General features: G+C 44.1%; 1 protein-coding gene across 4 annotated transcripts in view; it reads left to right on the top strand.

Moving 5' to 3' along the window:
• ZSWIM5 (zinc finger SWIM-type containing 5) overlaps positions 1 to 16,006 on the top strand; it is a 121,502-nt gene that overhangs the window by 83,432 nt on the left and 22,064 nt on the right. For all 4 annotated transcript variants that reach the window (XM_083619817.1, XM_083619819.1, XM_083619818.1 and 1 more), the window contains exons 3-4: positions 13,124 to 13,272; positions 15,558 to 15,708. In XM_083619817.1, coding sequence (XP_083475943.1) covers positions 13,124 to 13,272; positions 15,558 to 15,708 — 300 coding nt within the window. The remainder of the gene's footprint in view (positions 1 to 13,123; positions 13,273 to 15,557; positions 15,709 to 16,006) is intronic.

Below are 16,006 nucleotides of genomic sequence, written 5' to 3'. Positions count from 1 at the left end.
TGGCCCTGGTGATTTGCCCTGTTTCAGACTCAGGATGGCCTGTTCAATCTCTTGTTGTGTTATTTTGCCATTTAAAATTGTTCTGTTTTCTTCTGACAGCTTTGCTAATCCATTTCTCTCCAAAAATTGTGTAATCTCTATTTCATCTTGTGGCCCTTGAGTATATAACTTTTTAAAATACCTCTGGAAGCACTTTCTAATCTCTCCCGGGTTCTGAATGTTCCTTCCTTCAACCTCTAAGTTTGTTACTGTATTTAATCTTTGTCTCCTTTTCAACTGCCAAGCTAGCAGTTTCCCACATTTATTTGCCGATTCAAAAGTTTTTTGTTTCATTGTTTTAATCTTCCATTCTATTTCCTGATTTATCAGCTTGGAATATTGCGCCTGATAAAGTTTAATTTCTCTCAGAATCGGTTGGGACTTCGGGTTAGATCTTAACTTCTTCTCCAACTCTTTGATACTTTCCAGAATTTTATCTTTCTTTTCATTTTGCAGTCTTTTCTTTAAGGAATTCTGTTGGATCAAGAACCCTCTCATCACAGCTTTACTTGCATCCCAGATAGTTCTTTTTTCCACCGTAGTGTTCAAATTAATCTCAAAATAGTCCTTTAAGGTTTTTTGGGCCTTCTTTACAATTCTTTGATCTCTAAACAGGCCATCATTCATCTTCCATCTAAAGGAGCCGATTGGGATCAATGTCATATCCATTCTCAAGGCGTTATGGTCGGAGCATGTTTTGGGGCAGATTTCCACCTTCCTCACCTTAGGTGCCAGACTTCTAGTTATCCATATTTGGTCGATTCGTGTCCAAGTCAGTTGAGCTTCAGAAAAGAATGTTCCTTCTCTTCCCAAGGGGTTTCTAACTCTCCAGATGTCAACCCAGTCCATATTGTCAGTCATTTCAAAAAAGGTCTTAGGTAGTCTTCCCTCTTTAGTAATGTTCTGGTTCTGTGACTTATCCATATTTGTTGATACGACCCCATTCATGTCCCCCATCATGATGACGTTGTTGTAATCCAGATAGTCCAGCATGATCTCGTGCAACTTCTTATAAAAATCCGATTTTCCTTCATTTGGAGCATAAATTCCTAATATCAAAATTTTTTCTCCTTGATACTGTATTTCTATTGCGAGGATTCTTCCACTTTCGTCTTTAAAGAGAAATTTTGGTGAAAGGCTCTCTTTTGCATAGATCACTACACCTCTCTTTTTAACTGTATCCGATGATATAAATTCTTGACCAAGCCTTTTATTTATTAACACCTTTCTATGGAGCCTAATCACATGCGTTTCTTGTAAGCATATAATGTCCAATTGTTCCTTTTTTAAAATATGAAAAATTTTAGACCTTTTTTCGGGACTGTTACAGCCATTTATGTTCCAACTCAAAAGCTGCAGAGACATCCTGGATAGATCTGGTTATTCTTTCTGGGGTGGTACCTTGTTCTCCGGTCCTTGAGGATCCGAGGGGGCGGGCTCCCCTGGAGGTTCTGGCGCTGGCAATCCAAGTCCTTTGTGGAGGTCTTCTCCGTGTGCTCCCAAAAACTTGTCTCTATCTTCCACTGTTTTGATTTTGATCTTTCTCCCTCTGTAGGTAAAGGATAATCCTTGTGGAAACTCCCACCTGAAGATAATTGCGTTGCTTCTCAACAGTCTTGCCAATTCCGTGTAATTAGATCTAAGGTCCAGCAACTGCTTAGGAATGTCCTTGTAGATTTCAATTCTCTTGCCCAAGATGTCTAGTGACTTTTCGTAGTGCAGGCCCAAAATCTTGTCCCTTTCCTCCTTTGATCTCAATGTTATCAAACAATCTCTGGGCTTCTCTGTCCTTCTGACTCTGCCAAGCCTGAAAGCAGATGCAATTTTAAAGTCTTTTTCCTCTAACTCCCAAAACTTGGCAAATTCCTTAGTTAGAAATTCAATAAGATTATCTTCTTCCACCTCTGGTATTGACCGTATCCTCAAGTTGGTCTCCCTGTTTCGCAGTTCTGTCATCAAAAAGTAAATCTGATGTTCTCCAACTTGTTTGCTGAGTGGTCTTACTTCTTTCTCAAGTTCTTCCAATCTTTGACTAGTATCTTCAGCCAGTTTACGATTTTCACCTACAGCCTCCTTTAATTCTCCAATGGATTGGGCATTCTGTGCAACTTGTCCAGTCAGCTTATTCAAACTTTCTGTGTTCTGTTCAATTTTAGCTGTATGCAAATCAGCCTTCTTGTCCAGAGCCTCCAGTTTCTCCAAAATTTTCTCCAAGACAGAGCTACTTGTCCCTGAAGCCATATCTCCCAGGTGCAGCTCCTCTGTCTCACCCTCCCCTGCCTGTATTAGGGAGGCCGCCTCTATGTCTGGAGGCAAAGTGGAAGGCAAGGCCGGCACAGAAGATCTACGCTGTGAGGCTGCAGATAAAGTTAAAGTTGTTTGTTTAGTCCTTCCTCTTCTCCTTGCGCCACTCATTCCAAAGTTATCTGTAATCCAAGGTCAATCCAAGTTGTTCCCATGAGAAAGCAGAGTCCCAGATGCAATAGTCAAACAGAGGCCGGGAAAGGGAAAGTAAAACAAAGTCACTGCTGTAAGCCCAAAATCCTCTAGAGGGAGCTTAATACGTCTTCAGGGAAAAGATCAAATCCAAGTTAAACTTATAAATTTAAATCCATGTCTATCGCCTCCACAGTGTGTTATTTTTAGCAGAGTAAAACTTAAAGCAAAACAGTGTTTCTTACAGTGCCTTGACTGCAACAGTTTCAAAGTATCCAGTTCCAGCTCAGAATGTTTCAAAACCTGAATTCAATATATCCAAAGTTGCAAACTGGTGCTCATTCAGGCAGCTCCAGCACCAGAGATTCTTATTTATTTTATAATCCACTGGTACCACAGAAGAAGAATATCAATGCATCCCACATATGACCAGCAAAAGTCAATAGCTCAAAGTCTTTCACTCAGAAAACTGCTTTAACAGGGTGCCAGCATTTAGTTAAAGCATAACTTTTTGTCTCCACTCCTCCTGCTCTTTGCTTAAAGTTCAGTATCGCGGGAGATGGGCTTCCTGCTTATTCTCACTCCGTTTTCAGCCAAATTTCAACTTTTTTTTAAAAAAGTTTTAAAAGTTCCATAAAGTTCTCAAAAAGTTTCAGAAAGTTGACGAAAGTTTCAGAAAGTTTTCAATGTCCAAATTTACTCACGGGTTGTAGTTTCCAAAGTTCAGAAAAGTTGCAGGAAGAAAGGACAGCGCTGACCGGCAACAGCAATGCGGCTTCACTTCGCTGTTTGCGCAACGACCCACAGCGCCGCTACCCCCTCCGCGATCCGGAGCCCCTTACGGGGTCCCTTCAACGTTTTGGGGGCTGCTTCTGGCGCCCGCCGGGTCCCGAGACCACAGGCTTCTGCCACCTGTGGTTTTCCTGGATGGGTCTCCGCTTCGCCGTAGCGGACGACCCGTTTACAGCGGAGCTCCCTTCTCCTTACTCGGAGAAGGCAGCCATTACCGGTCGCGCCGCCTCCGGAAGTCCTCATTGCTTTCTGTCTGGTCTGTTTAAGTCACTTACATAATACATTTCCACAGCCTGCCAGTTAAACATTCATCCTCACTATAACTCTGCTTGTGTGATGAGATGGAGGAATTAAGATGTGGAAGTGAAATAATGTCCATCAAATACTTTGAAGATGAAAAATTATGTAGGGGAGAGAGACAGAGAGAGACAAAGAGAGAAAGAGATGAATCAGTAGTTATAAAATGGGCCTGGGTATTTGAGAGTAACAGACATATAATTCTGATACATCAGTGCTAGCTTGCTGGAGGTGGGAAGAAGTGTGCAATGGCTGCTTTTTAAAATAAAATAAAATACCCAATTGCTTGTTACGGCAAGTACTAAAAAGGATAAGGAAACTTTTATTCTTGAAGATGTGGGGTTTCTGGGATGTGCATGGGCAAGTGGTTATTTTCAGTTTTCCCTTTCATGCTTAGGAGCTCACTGCTGTGCTTTGCAATAAGGAAATATTTGTTTTCTGTTTGTGTGGTTGGCTGGTATTTCTGAAAGTCTTCAGATTTTCTCATTTTCCTCGATGTGTCAGACATGGTGCACCTTTCCATTCTCTGCTTGTGGCACACTGTAATCTGAATGACAATGTATTGTTTAATGCATGTAGTCCTGTCCCATTAAGAACATAGGAAGAGCCCTGCTGAGATCACATCCAAGGCCTAGTATTTTGTCCAGCAACCTCCTCCCCTCCCCCACCATAGTGGGCATTCAGATGCCTATGGGAATCCCACAAGCAGCACTTGAGTGTTGCAGAGTCACTTAAATACAGTCAGCATTTAACTTGTGCACATTGAGCCTTACAAGCTGAAAGGGGGTGGGTGTCTAGAAAAAGACTTTGGGAATCCCACCTGCCATTGAACCCAACATGTTTTGACTATACGCAATTTAGGCTTTAGGTGTGATCCCCAGAATGTAACCCCTTGTGTAAGTTGTGAGTTTACTGTAGTGCAGTCTTAGTCCAGAAAGAATTGATAACACTGTATGCGGTGAACTGAACAAAAACATAGTATGAGGAGAAATAAACAGGGATTTTGTGTTTCTGAACAATTCAGGCCAAGTTCATACTAGGAACATATACAGCAACTACACAGTGGAAAACTCCCTTAGAACCACACAGGCAACCAGAGCACAAGTTACCTTAGAAAGGATCATGCCATTCTGACTGATTGCTAGGCAACAACATCATCTTCTTGGTTAGCTGTACTTCTAGTGTTGTGATACTCTTGGACTATATACAGAATAGGGCTTTGCTCTTGAAGGTGATAGCACGTGTACCTATCAGCTCAGGAGTATGTGGAAAAGGAAAAAACTTAACCCCTGTATCTATAATAGGTGTCAATTCCTACTATAGGGTTGTATGAGGTGTTATGGGAGGGGTAGTACCTCTGGTGGGGGGACACGTCATGCTCCTTCTGGAGTAATTTCTCCACCTTCGGTTCCCACCGTGCACTCAGGTCCTAGAAGCTGTCAGCATGCGACAGCAGCCACACCAAAGGAACAGCTACAACTGGCTGCCTAAACCAGGTGGGGGTAGTCAATGGGTCTTAAACCCTTGGTGAGTTAGGGAAAGGGAAAGGAGCTAGGAGAAGGAAAACTCTGATCCTAAACCTCATTTGTGAGAAAGGTTTCGGGAGTAAACCCCAAGGAACAATCTGTACCCACAGACTTGAGGGACAACCCTACACAAATTCGTAGCAGAGTCCCTAAGATGGTTGGATGGCATCTTGTAAACCTCCTTCTGGCAACGCCTGCAGCCAAGCTGGTGCCAAACATAATGCTCTGCTTTCCTTTGGACCACATTAGCAAGGCAAGAGTTGTCTGGGGAGCCCAGGATCTCCAGACACACTGCCCAGGCTTGTGCCCTGGGAAGGTCACTTTGGTGGTGCTACAAAGTGGCTTGACTTCACCCCCAGAGGTGCACTCCATTGTCTCTCGAGACAGATGGATACCAACATGTCAATCCCGGGTCTCAAGTATCCTTCCTCAGGGTTTAGATCAATGCATCTTTACAGTGTGATCCTGCAGTGGGGCAGACAGTCCAGGATTCAAAGGGTGTTGATAACTTTCAGATCCATAGCCACTGTGGTTTAAAAATCTGGTGCCTGAGCATATTAGCGTGTGGGGATTTGTCAGCTGCCTGAGTGCTAGCAGAAGGCACCCAGAGGCTTTTCGACTGTGATACTCAAAAACTAGGAAACAATGTTGTTTCTATTTGTAGATATTTTGAAGTGAGGAGGAGTGACTAAAAAAAAACCCCTCAGTTTAGATCTAACTAATTATTTTGAGATGACAAAACAGCTCATATTCACAGCATCTTCTCTGAAACATGTTTTGCTTTCTAACTGCCAAATGCAGAGCCTGTATCCTTTGATCCTGGTTGATGACACACAAAACATGCTTCCCAGGGTAGGATTAAAGATCCCTCATGCCTTGGCATTGATTAGGAAGAAACAAATCCTAAATCAATGGACTTCTCCTTTGCATACCATCATTCAGACATGGCCCAGAGAACTTGAGATGTATCACCTGTCCCCTGAGTTGACTTGTATGGTTAATGGCTCAAACTTCAGGAGCATCTCTTGCCAAGTCCAGTATGTCTTATTAGCTTAATCAGCAATGTAAACATGGATACACTAGCTAACTGGAATTCCATCATGAGAGCACACTGGGGAATGTGAAGTATGGAAAATATACAAACATTGAACAAAAGGATCCTTGGCTTAAGGATGCTTGCTGTTAACTACCCAAAGGGAGCAATTCTGCTGGCAGGAATTAAACCTCACACAGCTGCCTGCCAGTTTCCCTCTGCACTCTGACCATGTACAGATTTCTTATTTGTAGATGTTTTAAGTTATATGTGCACTTTCCTTGGTCAGTTCAGATTCCCAGGCATGTAGAGTTCCCTGGATTCTGATCCTTGACTCCAGCTGACCCTGTGTACCTCCACTTGTGATGTTGGACAAGGTCTTCAGGGATGCATGTTTGGTCCTGCTGTTTGCAGTGTTGGTGCCACATCAGTTCAGATGTAAGAGGGACAAAAAGTGAGTTGGAGATGTAGCCTTTGTTACTTAGGCTTGTTCTAGTTTGGAAATGAACTGATTTATTTAAAGTATTCCATTTTATGCTTTTCCATTTCATGAACTTGCAACACATCCATTTCCCTATATTCTGTATCTGACATTGTTGGAGGCTGAAAATGGCTCTAAAGGTATAAGGTGCATCCTGTGGTTGAGCTATGGGCCTGCTGTTATCAGCAATGGGTTTTGTTTGCCGCATATTGTACTTGCTTCATCCTCCCAATCATTGATGGATTCATTCTATGGTATACCTTCCTGCTCTCACCAATGTGTTTCTCGTTTCCCTGTAGGCATCACCTGCTGCAAGAGCTCTGTCTGAAGGATGCCATTCATCATTATCGCCCCTCCCCTTTATGGTACACTACCCCACCACCACACTCAAACTAACACCCTAGGTGAACCTCCACCACCTTTCCTTATGTCATGTGGTGGGACAGTGTGAAAACTATGTTCAAGGGGTTCTCCCCCGTGAGGAGAGAGGAAGGGGCTTTATGTGAGAACGGCTGCTCCAGGGCAGGAAAAGCAGAGGTGAAACGCGTGGGAAGAGGCGAAATGTTTGATGTTGCTCTTTGAATCTTTTAAATGTCTCCAGCCATGCTTCCCCTGCTTTCTCTGCTCCATTCCTGTCACATGGCTTTAGGTTTAAACCATCCTTTACCATGTGCATCCATTGGAGAGCTGCCATTAAGGAGGAAGAGGGTCAGGTTTAGGGCCATATTACCGTATTTTTTGCACCATAACACTCACTTTTTTCCTCCTAGAAAGTAAGGGGAAATGTCTGTGCATGTTATGGAGGGAATGCCTACGGGTGGCGGGGGGGATCTGCTGCAGTCGTGAGCAGAGGATCCATGGTTCCCCTTCCTTTCCTCCTCCGTGGCTCGCTTTGAAACAGCAAAGCGGGAGAAGAGCCGCTGAGTGGGGAGGAGAGAGGGACAGAGAGCCTGCTTCTTTATAGAGCAAAGTAGGAGAGGAGAGGAGCCTTCTCCCCTTATACCCCTCTTCTTCATTATTAGCAGCATCCTTCTCCACCCACCCCACACGTGCTCCTTGTTCCTTGAGTGCTTTTCCTTCCCTCCCCACTTAAAACGTGGTTACAAAGCACGGATCCACATGGATCCTCAGGATTTTTGCACTGGGTCACCCCAAATTCACCATCAGATCACATAGCATGTCCATGGCTACATCTTGCACCAAAAAAATCACGCACCCACTGTTGCCTGGGGCTGCAGTGGTGCAAAAACGTGGTTACAAAGCATGGATCCACATGGATCCTCAGGATTTTTGCATTGGGCTACTCCAAACTCACTGTCGGATCACATGTCTGTGGCCACAGCATGAACCACAAAAATCATACATCCACTTTTTCGTTTAGAATATTTTTTTCCTTGTTTTCCTCCTCTAAAAACTACGTGCGTGTTATGGTTGGGTGCGTGTTATAGAGCGAAAAATACGGTAGGTAGAAAGCGTGAGCTCACAAGGAAGTCGTATGAATTTCTCATGAGCTCCCCAGCAGAAGCACTTGAGGTACCGAATTCTGTGGCCATCGTTAGTTAAGCTAATAAGTGTTTAAATATTCATCTCAAGTCTGTGATTTGGCTAGCCACTTGTCACTTGCCAGAACTGGACTTTCTTAAATGTGGTACCTGATTTAGCAAAGTTCTACTTTCAGTGATTACTTTTACCTTACAGTAATCCTTAATCAAATGTTAGTAAGGTCTATATCTGCCCCAATACACCAGCATCTAGTATAAATGCAACCTGTTTGAGGTGAAGCTTGCCTGACATGTCTAGTTGTAAATGCTCTGCAGTGAGTTTGGAGCATCTTTTCATATGGGACAGAAAGGGAAATGCTTTTCTTTATCCTAGAACTTGTTTACACAGTAGGATAAAATCTCTATCTTTTACCTGTCTAAAGCAAAATAAAAGTTAAAGAAAAAAAGAAAAAAAGATTTTTTAATATATTGAATGGATAAACTCAGCTTTGGTTCCTCTATTACTGCTTTGGAGATCCATGCAGGTTGCCAGACTGAGTATATCAGGTTTTCTGTGCATCTCCTCTTTACGATTCTTATGCTGTGCAGGTACTGACCATGGCAATGTTTATGTAGCAGATTGCTGCAAAAAAAAAGTGATAGAACATACCAAGGTGAGGAAAACACCTTACATTATTCCAGGCACCTCACTTTTAAGTCACTTCAACCTTGTGAGTTCTGTGTGCAAGGCTGAGGCTGAAGCTTTAGGGGTTGTTATCTCTGGAAAAAAAATCATTGTGTAAACAGCCCCCAGGAGAATGTCTGTAAAGCTGATCTGAGACCAGATTTTGAAGGTAGCAATGTTGCTGCTGTATGAGTGACAGTTTAAGGGGTCTCAAGGCCTTCTCTTTGTTCAATCCTCAATCAGTTTGGAGCTAAGATGAGACAATTGCCCATTGTCTTCCACGTGTTACCGTGTGCCACTGGTTGGCTTAACAGCATGTTAATATTGGCAAAAGGAATATGACAGTACATCTTATTAATATTTGAGCATGTTGCAAATCCTGTTGTTTAGTCTGAAATGTGTAGCCATTTTTCCAGTGTAATTTATAGCACATTATTTTCATCTGTGTCATGTGTGACTGAGCCTCCTATTAAAGCATCCTTTTATGAATCTCTGATTAGCAAATTCACTGATTGGTAATTAGATTCACCCCCTGCCTTAATTAATATCGGGCTCAAAATATAAAAGTGAAAATGAAACTAAATCTATATTCAGTAGTTTAAGCTGCATCCTGGTTCTTCATTGCCTTGGTTCCCTGAGCAACATCTTGGCTCCTCTAGGGCTTGAAAATGCCAGCTGCCACTGAGCCCATGCAGGAGTGGCAGGACAGGGCTGCTTACTGGGATGGGGAAGGGCAGCGGGGAAGTTGGGAATGTGCAGCCGAACCAATGGAAGCACTAGATTGGCTCTGCCAACCTGCACAGCTCCAACCTCACCACTGCTCTGCCCCAGTAGGTGCCAGTAGCACCTGTGTCAGGAAGAGTGGCTTTGTTGCACCACCGAGGCTGCTCCTTGGCCGTAAAAGGGTGTGGCAGAGTAAGAGTGGAGCTCCTGCAGGACATTGTTAGTCTCCCACCCATCATCTGGACTAGGATCAGGGCAGATTTCTTAACCTGTGATCTCTGAATGGGGGTAAACCTTTACTGACAAGACCAAGCACAATTCTAGTGGACTAGAGTCACTAGACTGAACTGGAAGTGCAGTAGCTATTTCCTTTCCTTCTGCTGCCCATGCCTTGCTGTTCCAGCAGTGACCCCTTTACTCACTGAAGTGTAGTAATAAGCATGAGGCAAGTGGGTTAAAGTTCAACAGAGCATGCTCCAGGCACCATGATTTTTCATTGTCACGATTTTTAACCCAGCTTTTTCTGTGCAGAGACAGTCTGGTGTAGGGAACTTGGGGTTTTTTTGTTATCTAATGTCAAGCATCCAGATGCAGAGATGCTGATAATTTCTACAAAGTAGAAGCATTGTTCAGCTCTTCACAAAGCTGCCTTTGAAGCATTTCAAAGGTTTGAAAATAGAATCTATTTTTTTCCTGGCTTGTGCAAATTGACTGCAACACGACAATGCAGAATGCTTTCTAATTTCACGGGAGTGCTCTACAACAGAGTGCTTCATAAATATTGCTTTGTCCTCTCCAAGTGAAAGCTACTCCCCCCCACCCCCGTAGCTTCAAAGGGAGGAAGGAAAGCTGGTAAACTCTGCATCTCTCAGTTTTAAGCTCAACTTCTTTTGACTCTACAAGAATTTCCTTTCAGTCTTGTGGCATCCTCTGCATTTGATTGTGCAAGGCACATCAACTGGGCTACCAGCTGCTCTTGCAAACCAATTGCATGCCTTGCAGCATTCCTGAATATAAGCATGAAGAGTAAAAGACACTGAATGTGTGAGGATGGGGAGGAACTAATCAGAACTATATTGAGAAACTTAAAACGGGAAGACATGAGGCTCTGAGAAAGAAAAACTGAAGCCTGTTCTTTAGGGCATGATTATTCTTTCTTAATAAAACACTCCAGATGAGCCATTAAAGAGTCTGGCTCCTGTTCCTTGGAGTGAGCATTACATAGGAGGAGAGTTACCTGCAAAACAAAATCTTACCAGTCTCCAGATGCTCCAGAGATGTGAAACCTCTTAAACAGTAGCTAAAGCAAGATGATTCTCCTAAGTCAGTGCAAGACAACTCACCCATTAAGTACAGTTCCAGGGTCTGGTAGTCTCAGTGATTCCTCCCTGAATGCACTCAGAACTATGCAAGCAGGCGTGCGTGCATACGCGCACGCACACACACACACACACACACACAGGTCACACGCATGCGTGGGGCCTCAGACTTTCCAGAAGTAGGAGGCTTTGCCTGGCAAACCAGAAATTTGTCTGTTCTTTCCTTCTGTTCTTTCCTGCTGCTGGATGAAGGGGGGAATAGAATTTCCCATCTAACAGCAAGTAGCTGAGCCATGAACATTCTTGCCATATAGATATTCAGGAAGCAGCTTGTTTTTTAAAGTCTTTCCTCCTCCCAGGAGGGGAGGGGTTGTGAGCGGGAGACAATTCCCGCATCATGCAGGGGGCACTCCGCCCCCTGCTTCAACTCCAGGGCTGGCGCCACGCCCCTCCCTGGTTGGGCACCCAATAGGGAAGCTCAGCGGGGGCTTGGCTTGCTGTTCAAATGCAGCCGCACCAGCCATCCCCACCATTGCACACACATTTTCTTCGAGTCACCCACCCTCCACTCCCTTTAGATTAGCTGTTCCTGAGACTTTGCTATGGACCTCTGGTTGGTCACCCTGTTTAACCAGGGGGCCTGGTAGGAGTTTTTTCCAATTGGCTAAATTGGCCCGGCCTCTTGGTTTTTTCGCCTACCTCGTAGCAACCGTCACAACTTTCGTGGTATTTGGCGGTTAGGTATTGGAATGTGTTGTTGGTGTTTCGGGGGGCAAGCTGTGGCCATCGCCTTCCCCGACAATTTTGGGTATTCCGCTAAAGGAATCCAGCGGTCGTGGATCCTGTCCGATGCCCGTGTTCCGGGGGGCCATGGCACGACCCTTGGTGACATCAGGGAGAGAGCCTATAGTTGGATTAGCATCAACAGGCTTCCCCTACTGGTGGTTAACCCCTCCTCAGACTCACCCCTCTATGAATGGGTGGAGTCTAATGTTCCGTGGTCCAATGCCTAAGCCAATACCTTCTCACATGCTGTAATCAATAAAGTTGTGGCCTTTACCTTACCCATTAACCTTACATTCTGTGTCCACGTGTCTTTATTCCCCAAGCGGGGATCGGGTCCTCGAATCACAACATCAGTTTAGGGAAAAGAAGATTAAGCCCCACCCTACTGAATTGCATTTTTTCATTTGATGGTTGGTTGTCGCAAAGGTACTTTAGAAGCTTGCTGTTGCCTAAAGTGGTAGAAAACCATCTGTGTCTACTTACATCATTTGGGGTTGACTTGCACTCTAGTCAGCCTGGATATTGGTCTAGTGTCCTATGCGTTAAACTGTCAGCCATCCTGGTGATGCCTGTCTGTTAAGCCACCATTAGCCACAGCCATATGTGAACCAAAGGTAGTAATTTTGTTCATTCTGGGGAAAAGGTAATCCAAAAGTGATTGAATAATGTGGCCCTGCAATCACTGCCCTTACAGTGCATTTCTGTCTTACTTTGTGATCCTGGAACTGCTTCACATAGCTCCCAGTTGAGCCTTCCTGGAAGTTGAAGGCCCAGTCCATTAGCTAGGATTAAATTATTCCTTGGATATTGCATGTCTTCTGCATGGACATCTCCTAACCTTCCTTCAAGCTCACTAGATTCCCTGGACCCAGCAGCTGGTGGTTGCTTGTACAGTATGTGTTCATTGCCTGGAACAGAGAATTGCACTGTTTTAGAAACATGGTTTCTCTCTGCTGATATGTACACAAGAAAAGCTGGGCATGGATCAGCACCAGAAGATGGACTAAATATGGAGTGTATGTCATCCAGACTGTTCGCTGAGTCTAGGGGATCACTACATGGCAGATATGGGTCTTCAGCCTAAAGTAGTATGTTTTAAAACTCTTGGGAGCTCAGAAGGGTCTAGCACTGACAGTTATCCTAGCTCATTTCATGAGCTGCTGGGTTTAAGAACAAATGATTAATAGCACTGTAAGTGTCATACCTATAACGACAGCAAGGAACTGAAATTTTATCCTCTAGTATTGTTTGGTCTTATCATTCCTTCATTATGGGTCACTTATTATAAGCTGGTGTGTCTGCTTCCTATTTGGCTCCAATGCCCCTACACTGCAGTGATGCTTGTTCTTTAGTGAAAACAAAAATTAACTGCAGAAATATTGCAGTACTGGTTTGCATAAGAGAATGGTTCTCATTTCCTGTTTTGAATGCAATAGAAGGTATCCTCATAACAAATTTACATGGCAGGATGGACTGATTCCTCTGGACATGGTTTCTTTTAATAGCTGGGCTTCTCTTGCCACAGGTGCGCCAGACCCCACTGCAGGGGCAAGCATCGATGACGAGAATTGCTGGCATTTGGATGAGGAACAGGTTCGAGAGCAGGTGAAGCTGTTCCTCTCCCAAGGAGGGTATTATGGCTCTGGAAAGCAACTCAATTCCATGTTTGCTAAGGTGAGGTGTGGCTTTCTTATTCCCTCCCCCAAAAGCTCTGCGTCCATGTGGCTTGACATCTTATAGTGTTCCTTCACTTTGCAGCTGTTGTCCTTTGGAGCTCCAGAAATCAACTTTTGGTGCTTTTCAGATCACTTATTTTACTCCTTTTACAGGCACTGGCATGGTTTAGATTGCATACTATAGTAGGCATAGTGCCCCTTGCTAGTTTGTCACTAGAAAGGTCCACCCAGAGGAACATAAATCAGCTTATTTTAATCCTATGAAATAAATAAATGTAGCCACTAAGTAATATGGGAACTAAGGCTGTTGATAGCTTCACCACACCATGACATACCAAACTTATCCCTGGCTTAGATATCCCTGCCATCGCCAAACACTGATATCACAAGTGCATTATATCATGTATGACAGGGATGTCCAACCAGTAGCTCGCGATCTACCGGTAGATCCCCGGCTGATCCTGGTAGATCATGGGATCCCTATCGTGTACAAAAAGTTACAGGGGGAAACCTCAATAACTCTGGGCAGTCCACCCATGCCACGCACGCTCCTCTTCCCTCCAATGACAATGGGTAGATCACTGCCAGTTTTTTTATACTGGGAGTAGATCACAGTCTCTTGGGAGTTGGACATGCCTGATGTATGATATTCAGGTCATTTTGAGTTGATGAATGTGTAACACACATACATTACATACACATACCTTTTCTGTTGTTCTAAAAAACTGGGTTGACAGACCCTTAGTTGCTGGTAGAAAGAAAGCAGTCCATTTTTTGGTACGTTTTTAGATAGATGATGATGAGGCACTGTAGTCCTGGAATTATCTACTGGTGTATGGGTCTGGCAGACATAGCCCATCCCTGCACTTCTGCCAATCAGCAGAGAAGCTGGGAGTGTCCTCTCCATTGCAGTCCCCGAGGTGCTATGAAGAGAAAAACACTATATGTGCTCTTCAAAGATCAGTTTTCAGAGAGCGAACTCTGAAGAGCAGAGAGAGCAGTTTCCCCTCCCATTGAAACACTGGGGTATGAGGGGCTCCTGCCAGCCCAGTGCTGTGGTGGCAAGGAAAGCCCTCCACTTCTAGAGGTTCCTCTTCTCCATCTAGCATGGTGCCTTTGCTAGGTTTTATCCATTTGAATCTCCTTCCTTCAACTAGAGCCCATTCTTTTTCCTATATTGCACCATGTTGCTGAATCAGCAACAATACTTGAAACTGAACTTAGATTTGTTCATTCAACTCTTAGGGATTTTCTTTCCCAGTGAGGTCGGCTTAATATCTTGACTTGTTCTAAAGGTGTTGACTGTAGTTTTCCTGTTTAGATGAAATGGGAAACTATATTGAATGGGAAACTTCCTGGTTTGTTCATGCTTTGGAGTGAATACCTCATCCATATCTTGGCTTATTAAGCCAAGATATGATTATCCAAACTCTCCCACTGTGCAGGTCTTCCACACTGCTTCTCATACTTCCTGTTTAACCATTGCATTGTAGAGAATGAAGTAAAGCCACCCTTAGGAATGAGACCACGGAGCTGAAACTGCTCCGTCTACTTTCCTCTTGCAGGTAGCTAAGTGGGGAATGAGGGTGAGGCAAAAGAAATGGAGCATCCTAGGAGTCGATAAATGGTAGATTTCGTCTGTTGAAGTCAGATTGTGCCTCTCTCTTGATGCTCAAGGGAGAGATTTCCTAGTTTGGATTGTCCAGCTGCCGAAGAAGAAGAAGAAGAAGAAGAAGAAGATATTATTATTATTATTATTATTATTATTATTATTATTATTTGTACCCTGCCCATCTGGCTGGGTTTCCCCAGCCACTCTGAGTGGTTTCCAAGAAAGATACAAATATTAAAATACAATAAAATGTCACACATTAAAAACTTCCCTAAACAGGGCTGCCTTCAGATGTCTTCTAAATGTCAGGTAGTTGTTTATCTCTTTGACATCTGATGGGAGGGCGTTCCACAGTGCGGGCGCCACTACCAAGAAGGCTCTCTGCCTGGTTCTCGCAGTGAGGGAACTGCCAGAAGGCCCTCGGCGCTGGACTTCAGTGTCCAGGCAGAACAATGGGGTTGGAGATGCTCCTTCAGGTATACTGGGCCGAGACCTGAATAGACTCAGGTTAGATGAGGCTTGCTTCTTAGTGATATGTCTTCACAACTATTTAAGGTAGCATGTTGGCCCATAGAAGTATGTAGTTCCATAGGCATGCAAAATATAGTTCCCATCTCTAAATGCATTCTGCATGTAACTGAAATAACACCTCTTTTCCTCTGCTGCCTTAGGTCCGTGAAATGCTGCGCATGAGAGATTCCAATGGAGCCAGGATGCTTACACTAATAACTGAACAGTTCATGGCAGATCCACGGCTTGCTCTCTGGAGACAGCAGGGAACTGGCATGACGGACAAATGCCGACAGCTTTGGGATGAGCTAGGTGAGTTTCCGTGTCTCTGTGTGTCCCATTAGAGAGAGGCCAGTTTGTCCAACCATTTGTGATGGGAGAAGCTAGAAGGAGTCCTTGCGGAAAACATGTCTGATGGGCTGCATGACATTTGCTGGTCTGCTCTGGGCAAGTGGCTTCTGGAGGCAGCTAGAAACTGTACAGAGGTAGGAATGAGCATTCCATAGGCAACTGTGTACATGAGAGAAAGAATTATTTTGAGGGGAAGTTGATTCAAGAAGTAAACTTTTCCCTTCAGATTTAGCGACACAGGAAACTTCCTGATACCAGG

The sequence above is a fragment of the Podarcis filfolensis genome (genome assembly GCF_964270895.1).
Source record: "Podarcis filfolensis genome assembly, chromosome: 6".
Lineage (NCBI taxonomy): Eukaryota > Metazoa > Chordata > Lepidosauria > Squamata > Lacertidae > Podarcis > Podarcis filfolensis.
The sequence above is the reverse complement of the archived record's forward strand: the minus strand, read 5'-3'. Positions and strand labels throughout refer to the sequence as shown.